At 44.4% G+C, this 15496-nt stretch overlaps 1 protein-coding gene across 1 annotated transcript; it reads right to left on the bottom strand.

The window, feature by feature from the left end:
• Positions 1–5853: 5853 nt before the first annotated feature.
• On the bottom strand, positions 5854–6744 carry LOC112584526 (40S ribosomal protein S4, X isoform). The gene has a single exon (XM_044941396.2). The coding sequence runs from the start codon at positions 6736–6738 to the stop codon at positions 5920–5922; it is 819 nt and encodes a 272-aa protein (XP_044797331.1). The 5' UTR covers positions 6739–6744; the 3' UTR covers positions 5854–5919.
• Positions 6745–15496: the final 8752 nt, after the last annotated feature.

Consider the following 15496-nt stretch of genomic DNA (forward strand, 5'->3'; position numbering starts at 1 on the left):
GTCATGTATGGATGTGAGAGTTGGACTATAAAGCTGAGCACAGAAGAATTGATGCTTTTGAACTGTGGTATTGGAGAAGACTCTTGAGAGTCCCTTGGACTGCAAGGAGATCCAGCCAGTCCATCCTGAAGGAGATCAGTCCTGGGTGTTCATTGGAAGGACTGATGCTAAAGCAGAAACTCCAATACTTTGGCCACCTCATGCAAAGAGTTGACTCATTGGAAAAGACTCTGATGCTGGGAGGGATTGGGGGGCAGGAGGAGAAGGGGACAACAGAGGATGAGATGGCTGGATGGCATCACCGACTCGATGGACAAGAGTTTGGGTGAACTCTGGGATTTGATGATGGACAGGGAGGCCTCGCGTGCTTTAATTCATGGAGTCACAGAGTCGGACACGACTGAGCAACTGAACTGAACTGAACTGATTCATTGGAAGGACTGATGCTGAAGCTGAAGCTCCAATACTGTGGCCACCTGATGGGAAGAACTAACTCCTTAGAAAAAAACCGATGCTGGGAAAGATTGAAGGCAGGAGAAGGGGACGACAGAGGGTGAGATGGTTGGGTGGCATCACCAACTCAATGGCCATGAGTCTGAGCAAGCTCTGGAAGTTGGTGATGGACAGGGAGGCCTGGCGTGCTGCAGTCCATGGGGTCACAAAGAGTCAGAGAGGACTGAGCAACTGAACTGAACTGAGGTTCTGCCGCCTGGCCAAGGCGCCATCCCCTACAATCTACTCTCCTACTATTAGGCGCCTCTCCTCCTCCAGATCCAAACTGCTTGCCCAGGGCTCCGCCCTCCCTCTCAGGCCCCGCCCTCCCCTCAGGCCCCGCCCCACCTAGCCCCAGCCAGGGCTAGGCTCTCCTGAGTAGCTCTCCTCAGCCCACCAAAATTAGCCTATTTGTGGAAAGCCCTGAGACTCTGGTGGTTAAGAAAGCCTTTAAGCTCAATCGTCGGCGCTCCCCTTCCCTCCCTCAGCAACTCCCAAGGCCTCCTTCCTGCCCCAGCTGCGGCCCTTTAACATGGCTGCCGCTTTGGCGGCTGTCGTCTTTCAGTGGCTAGAATTGGGTTTCTCCTGCAGCCCTGCAGGTGGAACCCAGGGGAACTGCCTGGGGTCAGAGGTTTCGAGGAGTGATGAGATACCAGGCACTCTGGACCTCCAGCTCTTCCTAGACAGCAGTGGGCAGTGGCAGAGGGGGCAGGGATGACAGGCAAGCCTAGGGTAGCGGGGCTGAGCCGCGCTGAGGTGAGGTGACCTCTGGCTTGCTGCTTGGGGCATGTGGGGGAAGGGCTGGGCCCCGCGAGGGTGGAGGGGGTCACGTGGAGGGACCGGGCCTGGGTTTGGGGTGTTGTGGCCCCAGGAAACCCAAGAGCAAGCATTTGCTGAACCTTTCCTGAGTGCCTGGCCCTGAAAATACAGTGGTAAGCAAAATGCTGACAGTCCAGTTGGGGAGACGGTCAGTAAACACATCCTCACAAATGTATAATTATGTAATTACAAACTGTGAGAAGAGTTGTGAAAGGAAAATACAGGGGACTCTGTGAGTCTCCTGGGGGTAAGGATAAACTTCCTTCTGGAAGCTTCTTGGTTAATTCTAAACCTGAATCCTGGCACTGCCACTTACAAACTGAGTGTCCTGGACAAAGTGGGTGGTCAAGCTGTGCCATGGAATCTTGGGTCAGAAATGAAGCTTGACTCTAAAGTCTTGTATAAGCTGGCTTTAGGAAGTCTAGAAAGATGGAAGCTTGGCAGCTACTTAGAATATGTATTTATTTATGCAGCTCCAGTCTGTGTCCCCTCTGCTGTGGTCTGAATGTTTGAGTCCACTCAGAAATTCATATATTGAAATCCTCATGCAATTTGATGGTGATGGCATTAGGTGGTGGGACCTTTGGGGGTGATTAGGTCATAAAGGTGGAACTCTCACAAATGTAATTAGTGCCCTTATAGAAAAGGCCTGAGTGAGCTCCCTTGCCTCTTCCTCTAGGTGAAGACATAAGAAGTCTGCAACCCTCACCCGCCCATGCTGGCACCCTGATCTTGACTTCCAGCCTCCAGAACTGTGAGAGGTAAATTTCTGTTGTTTATAAGTCACCTAGTCAGTGGTATTTTGTTGCATGCGTGCTCAGTTGTGTCCGTCTCTTTGTGACCCTATAGACTGTAGCCTGCCAGGCTCCTCTGTCCATGGGGTTTTCCAGGCAAGAATACTGGAGTGGGTAGCCATTTCCTCCTCCAGGGGATCTTCCCAACCCAGTGATCGAACCCCACATCTCCTGCATCAGCAAGCAGAGTCTTTACCACTGTGCCGCCAGGTAAGCCCCTTATGAGTGTTTATTCCTTGTTATTCCGTTACTGTACTTCTTGGAGTCTCCACTAAGCAAGTAATGAAATTAAAAGTCTTACTTACAGAGCTATTGACTGATGCCATTATGGTAAAACCCCAAATAATAAAAACCTTAAATAATAAGCAACCTAATCTGCCAACAGTAGGGAAGTTGCTTAAGCTAAGGACAGTATGGCCATGTGAAGCAATACTATTCAGGTTCCAAAAAAACCCAAGTGTTTCTGGGAATTCCCTGGTGATCCAGTGGTTAGGACTACATGCTTTCATTGCTGAGGTCAGGGAACTAAGATCCTGCAAGCTGCTTGGTCAAAAACAAAAAAACAAAACTAAAATGTTTCAGTATATAATTTCATAGGGAGAAATGTGTTACAGTAACAAATGAAACAGTTTATAAAATTCTATATGATATGATCACAATTGTGAATATATATTAAAAAAAAAAACCCCAAAATCTATTTTCTGTTGAGCTTCCCAGGTGGTACAGTGGTAAAGAATCCACCTGTAATGCAGGAGATGCAGGAGGGTCGGGTTTGATCTCTGGGTCAGGAATATTCCTGGGGGGAGGAAATGGCAACCCTGTCTAGTATTCTTGCCTGGACAACTCCATGGACAGAGGAGTCTGGTGGGCTACAGTCCATGGAGTCACAAAGAGTTGGACCTAACTGAACATGTATGCATGTGATTATCTTTGGTCGGTGGGTGAATGGCACATTGGTCTAACCACTGATGTTCCATTCCCATCACTGGTCTTAGCTCCTGGTGAAGTTCAACCACAGTGGCCATTCTGCTCTGCAAACTCCACAAGGACACCAGAGTGTCAGCACTTAGATGCACTCTTGAGACTGGAAGGGTCTTCTGCCAAGCCTCAGTGTGACTCTTCCACCCATGAGTGGACACAAAGAAGGCAGCATGGAGGAGAGGGCATAAGACTTGGGATCCAGAGAATCTATATTTAATTCCTGGCTTGGCCACAAAAGAGTGGTGAGACTTTTGTCTCACCTATACATTTCTGCACTTTGAGTTCCTCATCTGTAAAGTAAGGGAAGTGGACAGAGATGATCTCTGAGGTGCCTTTGGACTTTAACATTTTCCTTTTGTTTGACCAGTATTGTCGAACACCTCTGTACCAGACAGTATTCCAGACATTGGGAATAAATAGGAAAACAAGGCAAAGGTCTGTCCCCTTCCTATAAACTGTAAGAGAGTTGTAGCACTATTGTTTTGGCTCATCATTTCCTGTAATGAGTTTTTAAGTGCCCCTGCCTTCCTTTCAGCTCTTTTCTCCTCTGTTTCACTTTACAAACTTTTATTTTTGTGTTGTCAAGATTCATACTTTTAAATTCTGTTGGGTTGGGTAGTGATACGTAACCCTTCCATACTTTGTCTATTCACTGATTCTAAACAAATAAATAAATCAATAACTATTTTTCATCACATAGTCAAGTTGTTGCCTTTTATTACATTTCCTTTTGGACACTGCTTTATATCTCCTGGGGTTTTTAATTGCCTTTCTTTTTCTTATACAATTTGCCTGTCTCATATTTTCAATTTAAAAAGAAATCTCTTCCTCATAACAGGTATAGCAGTCATGGTTGAATCAGAGAGCAGAATCATCACGCATGTTATGTGAGACAGGATTCATTATGGGACATGGAACAACAGACTGGTTCCAAATAGGAAAAGGAGTACGTCAAGGCTGTATATTGTCACCCTGCTTATTTAACTTATATGCAGAGTACATCATGAGAAACCCTGGACTGGAAGAAACACGAGCTGGAATCAACATTGCCAGGAAAAATATCAATAACCTCAGATATGCAGATGACACCACCCTTATGGCAGAAAGTGAAGAGGAACTCAAAAGCCTCTTGATGAAAGTGAAAGTGGAGAGTGAAAAAGCTGGCTTAAAGCTCAACATTCAGAAAATGAAGATCATGGCATCTGGTCCCACCACTTCATGGGAAATAGATGGGAAAACAGTGGAAACAGTGTCAGACTTTATTTTTCTGGGCTCCAAAATCACTACAGATGGTGACTGCAGCCATGAAATTAAAAGACACTTACTCCTTGGAAGGAAAGTTATGACCAACCTAGATAGCATATTCAAAAGCAGAGACATTACTTTGCCAACAAAGGTCCATCTAGTCAAGGCTATGGTTTTTCCAGTGGTCATGTATGGATGTGAGAGTTGGACTGTGAAGAAGGCTGAGCACCGAAGAATTAATGCCTTTGAACTGTGGTGTTGGAGAAGACTCTTGAGAGTCCCTTGGACTGCAAGGAGATCCAACCAGTCCATTCTGAAGGAGATCAGCCCTGGGATTTCTTTGGAAGGAATGATGCTAAAGCTGAAACTCCAGTCCTTTGGCCACCTCATGCGAAGAGTTGACTCATTGGAAAAGACTGTGATGCTGGGAGGGATTGGGGGCAGGAGGAGAAGGGGACGACAGAGGATGAGATGGTTGGATGGCATCACTGACTCGATGGACGTGAGTCTCAGTGAACTTCGGGAGTTGGTGATGGACAGGGAGGCCTGGCGTGCTGCGATTCATGGGGTCGCAAAGAGTCAGACATGACTGAGCGACTGATCTGACACACTTTATATCTCTAGATCTGTCTCCACCGTGAGAGGGTAGAGACAGACCCCTCTTCTCACTCCAGATTCCTCTGACTCATGTGTTCTTCAAGACCTGTGGCTGCTAAGTCGCTTCAGTCGTGTCCGACTCTGTGCGACCCCCTAGACAGTAGCCCACCAGGCTCCCCCGTCCCTGAGATTCTCCAGGCAAGAACACTGCAATGGGTTGCCATTTCCTTCTCCAGTGCATGAAAGGGAAAAGGGAAAGTGAAGTTGCTCAGTCGTGTCTGACTCTTCGTGACCCCATGGACTGCAGCTTACCAGGCTCCTCCATCCATGGGATTTTCCAGGCAAGAGTACTGGAGTGGGGGTGCTCTTCAAGACCTCAGATCAGTTCAGTTCAGTTCAGTCGCTCAGTCATGTCCGACTCTTTGCGACCCCATGAATCGCCGCATGCCAGGCCTCCCTGTCTATCACTAACTCCCGGAGTTTACTCAAACTCATGTCCATTGAGTTGGTGATGCCATCCAGCCATCTCATCCTCTGTCGTCCCCTCCTCCTCCTGCCCGCAATCCCTCCCAGCATCAGAGTCTTTTCCAATGAGTCAACTCTTCGCATGAGGTGGCCAAAGTATTGGAGTTTCCGCTTTAGCATCAGTCCTTCCAATGAACACCCAGGACTGATCTCCTTTAGAATCGACTGGTTGGATCTCCTTGCAGTCCAAGGGACTCTCAAGAGTCTTCTCCAACACCACAGTTCAAAAGCATCAATTCTTCGGCGCTCAGCTTTCTTCACAGTCCAACTCTCACATCCATATATAACCACTGGAAAAACCATAGCCTTGACTAGAGTTGTTGGCAAAGTAATGTCTCTGCTTTTTAATATGTTATCTAGGTTGGTCATAAGTTTTCTTTTTTTCTTTTTTTTTTTTTTTCTATTAATCACTTGGTATTATCTTTAATTACAAAGACTTTTCCAATCATATCACATAGAGATCCTTTTATCCACTGCTCTGTTTGGCTGCCAATCTCTTATCTCTCTCCTCAGCAATGGTAAGGCAAATACCCTTTCCACAGGGAAGAGAGATCCATGGTTTGTTGCCTTTGCCAATAACAAAAATGTTTGAGAGCCGTGTGGCAAAGCTGTTGCCGTTCGCATCTTTCACATGAACTACATCAAAAGAACCTGGATGCCTCTCCCGGTTTGTAATCACACAAATTCTTCCCAGGTTAGCGCCTCCAGTCACCATGCACAGGTTGCCAGTGTCAAATTTGATGAAATCAGTAATCTTGCCAGTCTCCAAGTCAATCTGAATGGTATCATTCACCTTGATGAGGGGATCAGGGTAACGGATGGTACGAGCATCATGGGTTACCAGATGAGGGATTCCTTTTGTCCCCACAAATATCTTTCTTACTTTGCACAATTTATACTTGGCCTCCTCAGGTGTAATACGATGAACAGCAAATCGACCCTTGGTGTCATAGATCAAACGAAAATTCTCTCCAGTCTTATCAATGCTGATGACATCCATAAAACCAGCAGGGTAGGTTATATCTGTGCGGACTTTGCCATCGATCTTAATGAAACGCTGCATGCAAATCTTCTTTACTTCATCTCCAGTTAGGGCATACTTAAGTCTATTCCTTAGGAAAATGATTAGGGGGAGACACTCCCTTAGCTTGTGGGGGCCGGTAGATGGACGAGGGGCAAACACACCAGTCAGTTTATCCAGCATCCAATGTTTTGGAGCTGCTACGCGTTTCAGGTGCTTCTTGGGACCCCGGGCCATGGCTGCGCTAGGCACGAAAAGAGTCATAAGTTTTCTTCCAAGGAGTAAGCGTCTTTTAATTTCATGGCTGCAGTCACCATCTGCAGTGATTTTGGAGCCCCCCCAAAATAAAGTCTGACACTGCTTCCACTGTTTCCCCATCTATTTCCCATGAAGTGATGGGACCAGATGCCATGATCTTAGTTTTCTGAATGTTGAGCTTTAAGCCAACCTTTTCACTCTCCTCTTTCACTTTCATCAAGAGGCTTTTTAGTTCTTCTTCACTTTCTGCCATAAGGGTGGTGTCATCTGCATATCTGAGGTTATTGATATTTCTCCTGGCAATCTTGATTCCAGCTTGTGCCTCTTCCAGCCCAGCGTTTCTCATGATGTACTCTGCATAGAAGTTAAAGAGCCTTGCTATTCAAAGTGTGGTCTGTGCTATTCAAAGCATCATCAGCTTCACCTTGGACTTTGTAAAAAATGCAGAATCTGAATTTTAGTCAGGTCCTGGTACATTTTTATGTCCAGTAAAGTTTGAGAAGCTCTGGTCTGGGTTGCCTGTGGAGCCTGCCATTTTCTTCCTTGTCTTCTTTACCTTATTGCATTGAGGCCTCCTGTCCCCATTGACCCTAAAATTGCTAACTTTATTCCTGAGGCTTTTCAGAGCCTGTACCCTCAATGCCTGAGAAGGCACTGTTATTGTTGTTATCAGTAGTAATAATAAAATAATAGATACTGTTTATTGATTATTTACTATGTTATTGATATTGTGTTAAGCACTTTGTATTGCCTCATTTCTTGCTCAAAATCTTCTATTGCATATTATAATTATCACCATATAATAGATGAAAAAATGAGGTGAAGTCACTTGCCCAAAATCACACTGCAAGAAACTGATGCATCAGGGATTCAAATCCAACTTGTATGACTCTCGAGTCTGTATTTTAAAATATTGAGATATATACAGTCACATGTCATAACTGTATGGATGCTTCTCAAGCCTTCTTCCTGCTCCCTTCGAGGTACTAACCTTCCAGGGGTAGTTTCTACCCTGACTTCTACCTGTGGAGATTGTTTGCCAGTTTTTGCACTTTGTATACATGGCATGCCACAGGAAACTTATTTTGCCATGACGGAGCTACCTATCAACCACCTTGGACTTCCAGTTTTTGTGAGGAAACCCATTCTCTGGCATCTTTTGTTCAACATTGTGGGATTCATGCATGTTGTTTGCGTGTGGTATAGGTTTGTTGTTATGTTGAGGTAGGTTCCTTCTATACCAGTTTTCTGGGATTTATTTTTTATCATAAATGGGTGTCAAATTTTGTCCAAAGCTTTTCTGCATCTGTTGAGATTATCATATAGTTTTTATCTTTCAATTTGTTAATATGCATGTGGTGTAGATTGTTCTCAGTCTTGTGTGAATCTGCCTCAGTGTAGTCACCTGATCTACTATTGATGGACATTTGGGTGACTTCCCAGTTTTTGGCTCTTATGGATATATCAACATTCTGTACATATCTTATGGTGAACATAAGGATGTGTTTCTTTCTAGGTCAATTCTAGGAGTAGAATTGCTGGGTCATAGAGTACATGTATATTCAGCATTATTCAGTGCTGAAGTGGATGTACTATTCACACTCCTGTCAGCTGTATCTAAGAGATCTGGGTTGCCAACATCTTTAATCTTTTGAGACATTTGATCTTTTTCATTTTAGCCATTCCAGTGGGTATGTAATCAAAGCTTGTGTATATCTTTCACCTTTTTAGTGGATGCTATTGGCTTAGTGGCCACTAATGGTTGCCCCACTCCAGTACTCTTGCCTGGAAAATCCCATGGACAGAGGAGCCTGGTAGGCTGCAGTCCATGGGGTCGCTAGGAGTCGGACACAACTGAGCGACTTCACTTTCCCTTTTCCCTTTCATGCATTGGAGAAGGAAATGGCAACCCACTCCAGTGTTCTTGCATGGAGAATCCCAGGGACGAGGGAGCCTGGTGGGCTGCCGTCTAGGGGGTCGCACAGAGTCGAACACGACTGAAGTGACTTAGCAGCAGCAGCAGCAGCAGCAGCAATGGTTGCCTAAAAATTGCCAGAATTCAGTATCAACCTTTCTTTTCTTTTGTCTCCATCCCTTTCCCTGGGCTTTGGCAGAAGCTGGCATTGGCCATGTTTCCATGTCTGGGCTTTATTTAACTGAGGGTAATCCTACTCTCCTTAGTAATAATCAGTTTGAAAATGGGCAGGTGATACCACCCTGTCTGAAGAATCTTCAGGAAGTCTGTTGGGAGGATTTGGGTAAAGTTTCCTTAGTCTTAAGAGGGAACCATAGGAAAAGGTGATCTTCTTAGATATTGTCGTGTCCAGATGTGATGTCATATTTGGGATTTCTTTCATCTTGCTGCTAGCTTTGGGGTGAAGCAGTGTTCTCTTTAACTTTATGAGCTGCTGAATCAAGTACCTTGGATTTCTAGTTTTTGTGAGATAATTTGTTTCCTGCTGTTTAAACCAGATTGAGGTTTCTGTTTCTTGCATCCTAATGGATACAACTTTTTCTTTAAAGTTGGTGCCCACCAAAGTCTGTGGGAAGAAAACTCAACTGCTTCTTCCTGGTGGTCTTCCCTATGGGCTTCCGGTGAAGGAAAGCCCCTTGTCTCCATTCACTGAGGCCTAAGGGATAGAAAAGGAAGAGCATGAGCTCCAGAGGCAGGTGCTTTGGGAGACAAGTCCTGACTCTTGCACTTGCTACAGTGTGTAGAGTGTGACCCTCAACAAGTGCTCCATCTCCTTGAACCTTAGTTTTCCCATCTGTAACCTGGGGGACAAGGATCTCAACTGACCTCACAGGATGTTTGTGCTATTCAAATGAGGTGTTGGAAGGGGAAAGTTTTCATAATCCATCATGGGCTGCAGAGATGTCAGGGCCAGCACCCCACATAGACACACTGTCCTTTCAAAGCCAGTTGGTGTTGGAGCTGGGGATCTGATCTGATCTGATCTCCTGACCTCCAATGCAACATGATCTCTATCAAAACATGACTCGGCCTCACCACCTAGGATGTCATCTCATTCTTTTCTGCCCTTTCTCCATTTCAAGGCTTGACTAGGCCCTGAAACAGGACTGTGTCAGTTTCTGGGGCCATTTCTGTGAACCAGATCATCCCCGCCCCCCACCTGGTGGTGGTCCATTGAGCCCAGCTTTGCCAGGCCTGGGTCATAATGCGTCAGCCTGGACGGGTTTTTGTTGTCTCTTTGGGCTGCACACCCCCCTTGCCTATGGCTACTCTTGCTCATTTCTCTTGGGAGCTGCCTAGCTGCAAAAAAAGGCCTTTGGAAACCTTTTCTTTTGAACTAGGCTTTATTGAATTTCACCTCCATTTTTTTTTTCCTTTCCAAATAGGAACATCATTTATCTTGGACTTTAAGTTGCAGAGCTCTTTAAGAGCTTTCTCTTTCCCCAGCTGCATTTGTTGACACACAGTCAATCTGTTTCTTGCCTCCACTCCCCTCCTCCCCCTCTACCCCCCAAGCAGGCCATAAAGTGTCTACAGCTGTGCCTTTATTACCCATCCCTTTCTATGCCCGCAAGGGGGACGAGCTGAAATATAGCACAGCCATTACCGTTGACAAAAAGGGACAATTTAAAAACATTTTTGCTTTTCTTTGGGAAAGCTGATGGCACAAAAGAAGGTGCATCATTTTATTGTAAATGCTTTTAAAATATGGGTCACTTGGCCATAATCAGCCCCAAAGGACAGAAAAGTTCAAAGCGTGAAAGCAGGCACACAGATATCCAGTTCCCCCACCCTTGTCTTTTAAATTATGCTAATTGACACCAAGAAAAACAGGGATAGGTGTCTCTAGCTAACCCAGGCCCTCTGTTGTCTCCAACTCCCTCTTCTCCTTATAGTAAAGAGCACATAAAATAAGTTTGCCGGGTCTGGAATGGCCACCTCCAGATGAGCAGGACTTTTTACTTTTTGCTTCTGTTTCAGAAAGAGTTGGGGCTTCTCTGGTGGCTCAGTGGTAAAGATTCTACCTGCAGTGCAGGAGATGTGGGTTCGATCCCTGGATTGGGAAGATCCCCTGGAGGAGAGCATGGCAACCCACTCCAGTATTCTTGCCTGGAAAATCCCATGGACAGAGGAGCCTGGCGGGCTACAGTCCATGGGGTCACAAAGAGTCGGGCAGTACAGAAGCGACTTAGCATGCATGCCCGCAGAAAGCGTTAAGATCAGGAGGCTTACGGCCTGGTCCTTTAAGATGGGATAATTTTCTCAGCTCTGGTGAAGAGGAAACTCTTAATGTGTTTGCTGAGGAGTTTCAAAGGTGGAGGGCTGCCCAAAGGCTACCTGTGTGTGTCTGACCAGGTGAAGGGAGAGAGCACAGAGGGCAGGAGGGAAGTGTTCAGGGTAGAGTAGGCAGGGGAGTAGTTTGTCTTCTTAGGGCTGCACCCAGTCTGCAATCTTAAAGGTGTGATATTGACGGAAGCTTGTTAGGATGATGACGAGAGAGACCAGAGGTAGAGAATGAAATGAAACACACAGCCTTCAAGGAAGATGGCCAAGTGGTATCCGCTTGACATCCACCCCCAGGAAGCTAACTTCTCTTATGATTTGGGTTTGGGATTGACAGTTGGGCCATAGGAAATAGGACTGGGTTTTGTAATGACACTGGAATGAGGGCTGTTAAAAAACAAACTTCAACTGAATGAAGTTTAAAGATCAAATTGACTCATTTGACAAATGATCTGGCAAGTAGAAAGGAGCTCTGAGAAGTTGAACAAAATAGAAGGCTCTTACAGGCAGAAGGGGGAAAGACTGAATTATTTTAGGCTTGTAACCTACCTGTGGGGATGGAAGGGGACTATGGGTCTGATCACCTCATTGGTGCTGATAGGAAAAGTCCAGACTGACTGCTTAAGACTACATTCCCCAGGTACAGGTCTTTTACCTCCTTCAGTTCAGTTCAGTTCAGTTCAGTCGCTCAGTCGTGTCCAACTCTTTGCGACCCCATGAATTGCAGCACGCCAGGCTTCCCTGTCCATCACCAACTCCCAGAGTTTACTCAAACTCATGTCCATCGAGTCGGTGATGCCATCCAGCCATCTCATCCTCTGTCATCCCCTCTCCTCCTGCCCCCAATCCTTCCCAGAGTGTGAGATGAGTGCAATTGTGTGGTAGTTTGAGCGTTCTTTGGCATTACCTTTCTTTGGTATTGGAATGAAAACTGACCTTTTCCAGTCCTGTGGCCACTGCTGAGTTTTCCAACTTTGCTAGCATATTGAGTGCAGCACTTTCACAGCATCATCTTTCAGGATTTGAAATAGCTTAACTGGAATTCCATCACCTCCACTAGCTTTGTTCGTAGTGATGCTTTCTAAGGTGCACTTGACTTCACATTGCAGGATGTCTGGCTCTAGGTGAGTGATCACACCATCGTGATTATCTGAGTCGTGAAGATCTTTTTTGTACAGTTGTACTCATCTCACACGCTAGTAAAGTAATGCTCAAAATTCTCCAAGCCAGGCTTCAACAGTACGTGAACCGAGAACTTCCGGATGTTCAAGCTGGTTTTAGAAAAGGCAGAGGAACCAGAGATCAAATTGCCAACATCTGCTGGATCATCGAAAAAGCAAGAGAGTTCCAGAAAAAACATCTATTTCTGCTTTATTAACTGTGCCAAAGCCTTTGACTGTGTGGATCCCAATAAACTGTGGAAAATTCTGAAAGAGATGGGAATACCAGACCACCTGACCTGCCTCTTGAGAAACCTATATGCAGGTCAGGAAGCAACAGTTAGAACTGGACATGGAACAACAGACTGGTTCCAAATAGGAAAAGGAGTACGTCAAGGCTGTATATTGTCACCCTGCTTATTTAACTTCTATGCAGAGTACATCATGAGAAATGCTGGGCTGGAAGAAGCACAAGCTGGAATCAAGATTGCCGGGAGAAATATCAATAACCTCAGATATGCAGATGACACCACCCTTATGGCAGAAAGTGAAGAGGAACTAAAAAGCCTCTTGATGAAAGTGAAAGTGGAGAGTGAAAAAGTTGGCTTAAAGCTTAACATTCAGAAAACGAAGATCATGGCATCCAGTATCACTTCATGGGAAATAGATGGGGAAACAGTGGAAACAGTGTCAGACTTTATTTTGGGGGGCTCCAAAATCACTGCAGATGGTGACTGCAGCCATGAAATTAAAAGACGCTTACTCGTTGGAAGGAAAGTTATGACCAACATAGATAGCATATTCAAAAGCAGAGACATTACTTTGCCAGCAAAGGTCCGTCTAGTCAAGGCTATGGTTTTTCCAGTGGTCATGTATGGATGTGAGAGTTGGACTGTGAAGAAAGGTGAGTGCGGAAGAATTGATGCTTTTGAACTGTGGTGTTGGAGAAGACTCTTGAGAGTCCCTTGGACAGCAAGGAAATCCAACCAGTCCATTCTAAAGGAGATCAGTCCTGGGTGTTCATTGGAAGGACTGATGCTAAAGCTGAAACTCCAGTACTTTGGCCACCTCATGCGAAGAGTTTACCTCCTTAGGTTAAGTTTATTCCTAGGTATTTTATTCTTTCTGATGCAATAGTAAATTTCCTATATTTCTCTTCCTGCTATTTTGTTGTTAGCGTGTAGAAATGCAACAGATTTTTGTGTATTAATTTTCTATCCTGCAATCTTTCGAGATTCATTGATGAGCCCTAGTAATTTTCTCGTGGTATCTTTGGGATTTTCTATGTATAGTATCATGTCATCTGCAGATAGTGACAATTTCACTTTTTTCCAGTTTGATTTCCTTTTCTTCTCTGATCACTGTGGCTAGGACTTCTAATACTATGTTAATTGAAAGTGGTGAGAGTGGGTATCCTGCTCTTGTTCCTGATCTTGGAGGAAATGCTTCCAGCTTTTCACCATTGAGTATGATGTTAGCTGTGGCCTTTAATATGTTAAGATATGTTCCTCCTATACCCACTTCCTGCAGAGTTTTTTTTTAATCATAAATGGATGTTGGATTTTGTTAGAAGCTTTTTCTGCCTCTATTGAGATGATCATATGGTTTTTATTCTTCAACTTGTTAGGTTGATGTATCACGTTGATTGATTTGCCAATTTTGAGAAATACTTGCATCCCTAGGATATATCCGACTTGATCATGGTGTATGATTCTTTTAATGTATTGCTAGATTTGGTTTGCTAATATTTTGAGGATTTTTGCATTCATGTTCATCAGTGGTATTGGTCTGTAATTTTCTTTTTTTGTAATATATGTGTCTGGTTTTGGTATCAGAGTGATGCTGGCCTCATAGAATGAGTTCAGAAGTGTTCCTTCCTCTGCAATTTTTAGAATAGTTTGAGAAGGAGAGGTGTTAACTCTTCTTTAAATGTCTGGTAGAATTCATCTGTGAGCCATATGGTCCTGGACTTTAGTTTGTTGGGAGTTTTAAAATTACTGATGCAATTTTGTTACTGATAATTGGTCTGTTCAATTTTGTATTTATTCTTGGTTCAGTCTGGGGAGATTTTACCTTTCTAAAAAGTTGTCCATTTTATTGGCATATAGTTGTTATATATATATATATATGTTATATATAGTAGTTTCTTATGGTCCTTTGTATGTCTGTGGAGTCGGTTGTAACTCTCTTTTTATTTCTGATTTTATTGGTTTGGGTCCTTTTCTTCTTGAGTCTAGCTAAAGGCTTATCAATTTCATTTATCTTTTCAAAGAATCAGCTTTTAATTTTATCGATTTTTTCTATTGTTTTTTTAATCTCCATTTCATTAATTTCTGTTCTGGTCTTTATGATTTCTTTCCTTCTACTCCCTTTGGGTTCTGTTCTTCTTTCTGTAGTTCCTTTAGGTGTAAGGTTACATTGTTTATTTGCAATTTTTCTTGTTTCCTGAGGTAAATTTGCATTGCTATAAACTTTCCTTTTAGAGCTGCTTTGGCTGTGTCCCATAGTTTTTTGATCACTGTATTTTTGCTTTCATTTGTCTCCAGGTATATTTGATTTCCTTTTTCCTTCTCGAGCCCAGCTTGATTGCTAGCTAAATGATCTGATCTTTCGGTGTCCATTTTCCACCTGTAAGTTAGGAACACAACGGTGGCTATGCCTTCAGGTTGTTGTGAGGCTGCTGCTGCCGCTGCTGAGTCACTTCAGTCGTGTCCGACTCTGTGTGACCCCATGGATGGCAGCCCACCAGGCTCCCCCGTCCCTGGGATTCTCCAGGCAAGAACACTGGAGTGGGTTGCCATTTCCTTCTCCAATGCATGCAAGTGAAAAGTGAAAGTGAAGACCCTCAGTCGTATCTGACCCTCAGCGATCCCATGGACTGCAGCCTTCCAGGCTCCTCCATCCATGGGACTCTCCAGGCAAGAGTACTGGAGTGGGGTGCCATTGCCTTCTCTGTTGCAAGGACTAAAATGAGATTAATCATACAAAGCCCTTAGTGTCTTAGAGCAGGTACTTATTTCATCTAGTTCTTATTATTCCTGAGAACTCAGAGATGAGGAAAAAGAGGCTGGTTGATGACGTCCTCCCTTCCTTCCTTTTCTTTCAGCCTGTCTGGCTGCTTTACAAGGAAGAGAGCAGTTATTTAGGACTGGTTTCTTCAGAATTGACTGTACATCATTTTGTTAGTTGGTGTGTTACAGTAAGGTAAAACATAATTTCAGGGTCATTACAGCTAGGCATGAAATTCTTGCTCTGCCACCTCCAAGTTTGTGACTTCAAACAAGTTATCTTTCTGAGCCTTGGTTTTCTCATCAGTTAAAAGGTATAGGAATCCTTGTTGATGTGC

Source organism: Bubalus bubalis, chromosome 4, assembly GCF_019923935.1.
Source record: "Bubalus bubalis isolate 160015118507 breed Murrah chromosome 4, NDDB_SH_1, whole genome shotgun sequence".
Lineage (NCBI taxonomy): Eukaryota > Metazoa > Chordata > Mammalia > Artiodactyla > Bovidae > Bubalus > Bubalus bubalis.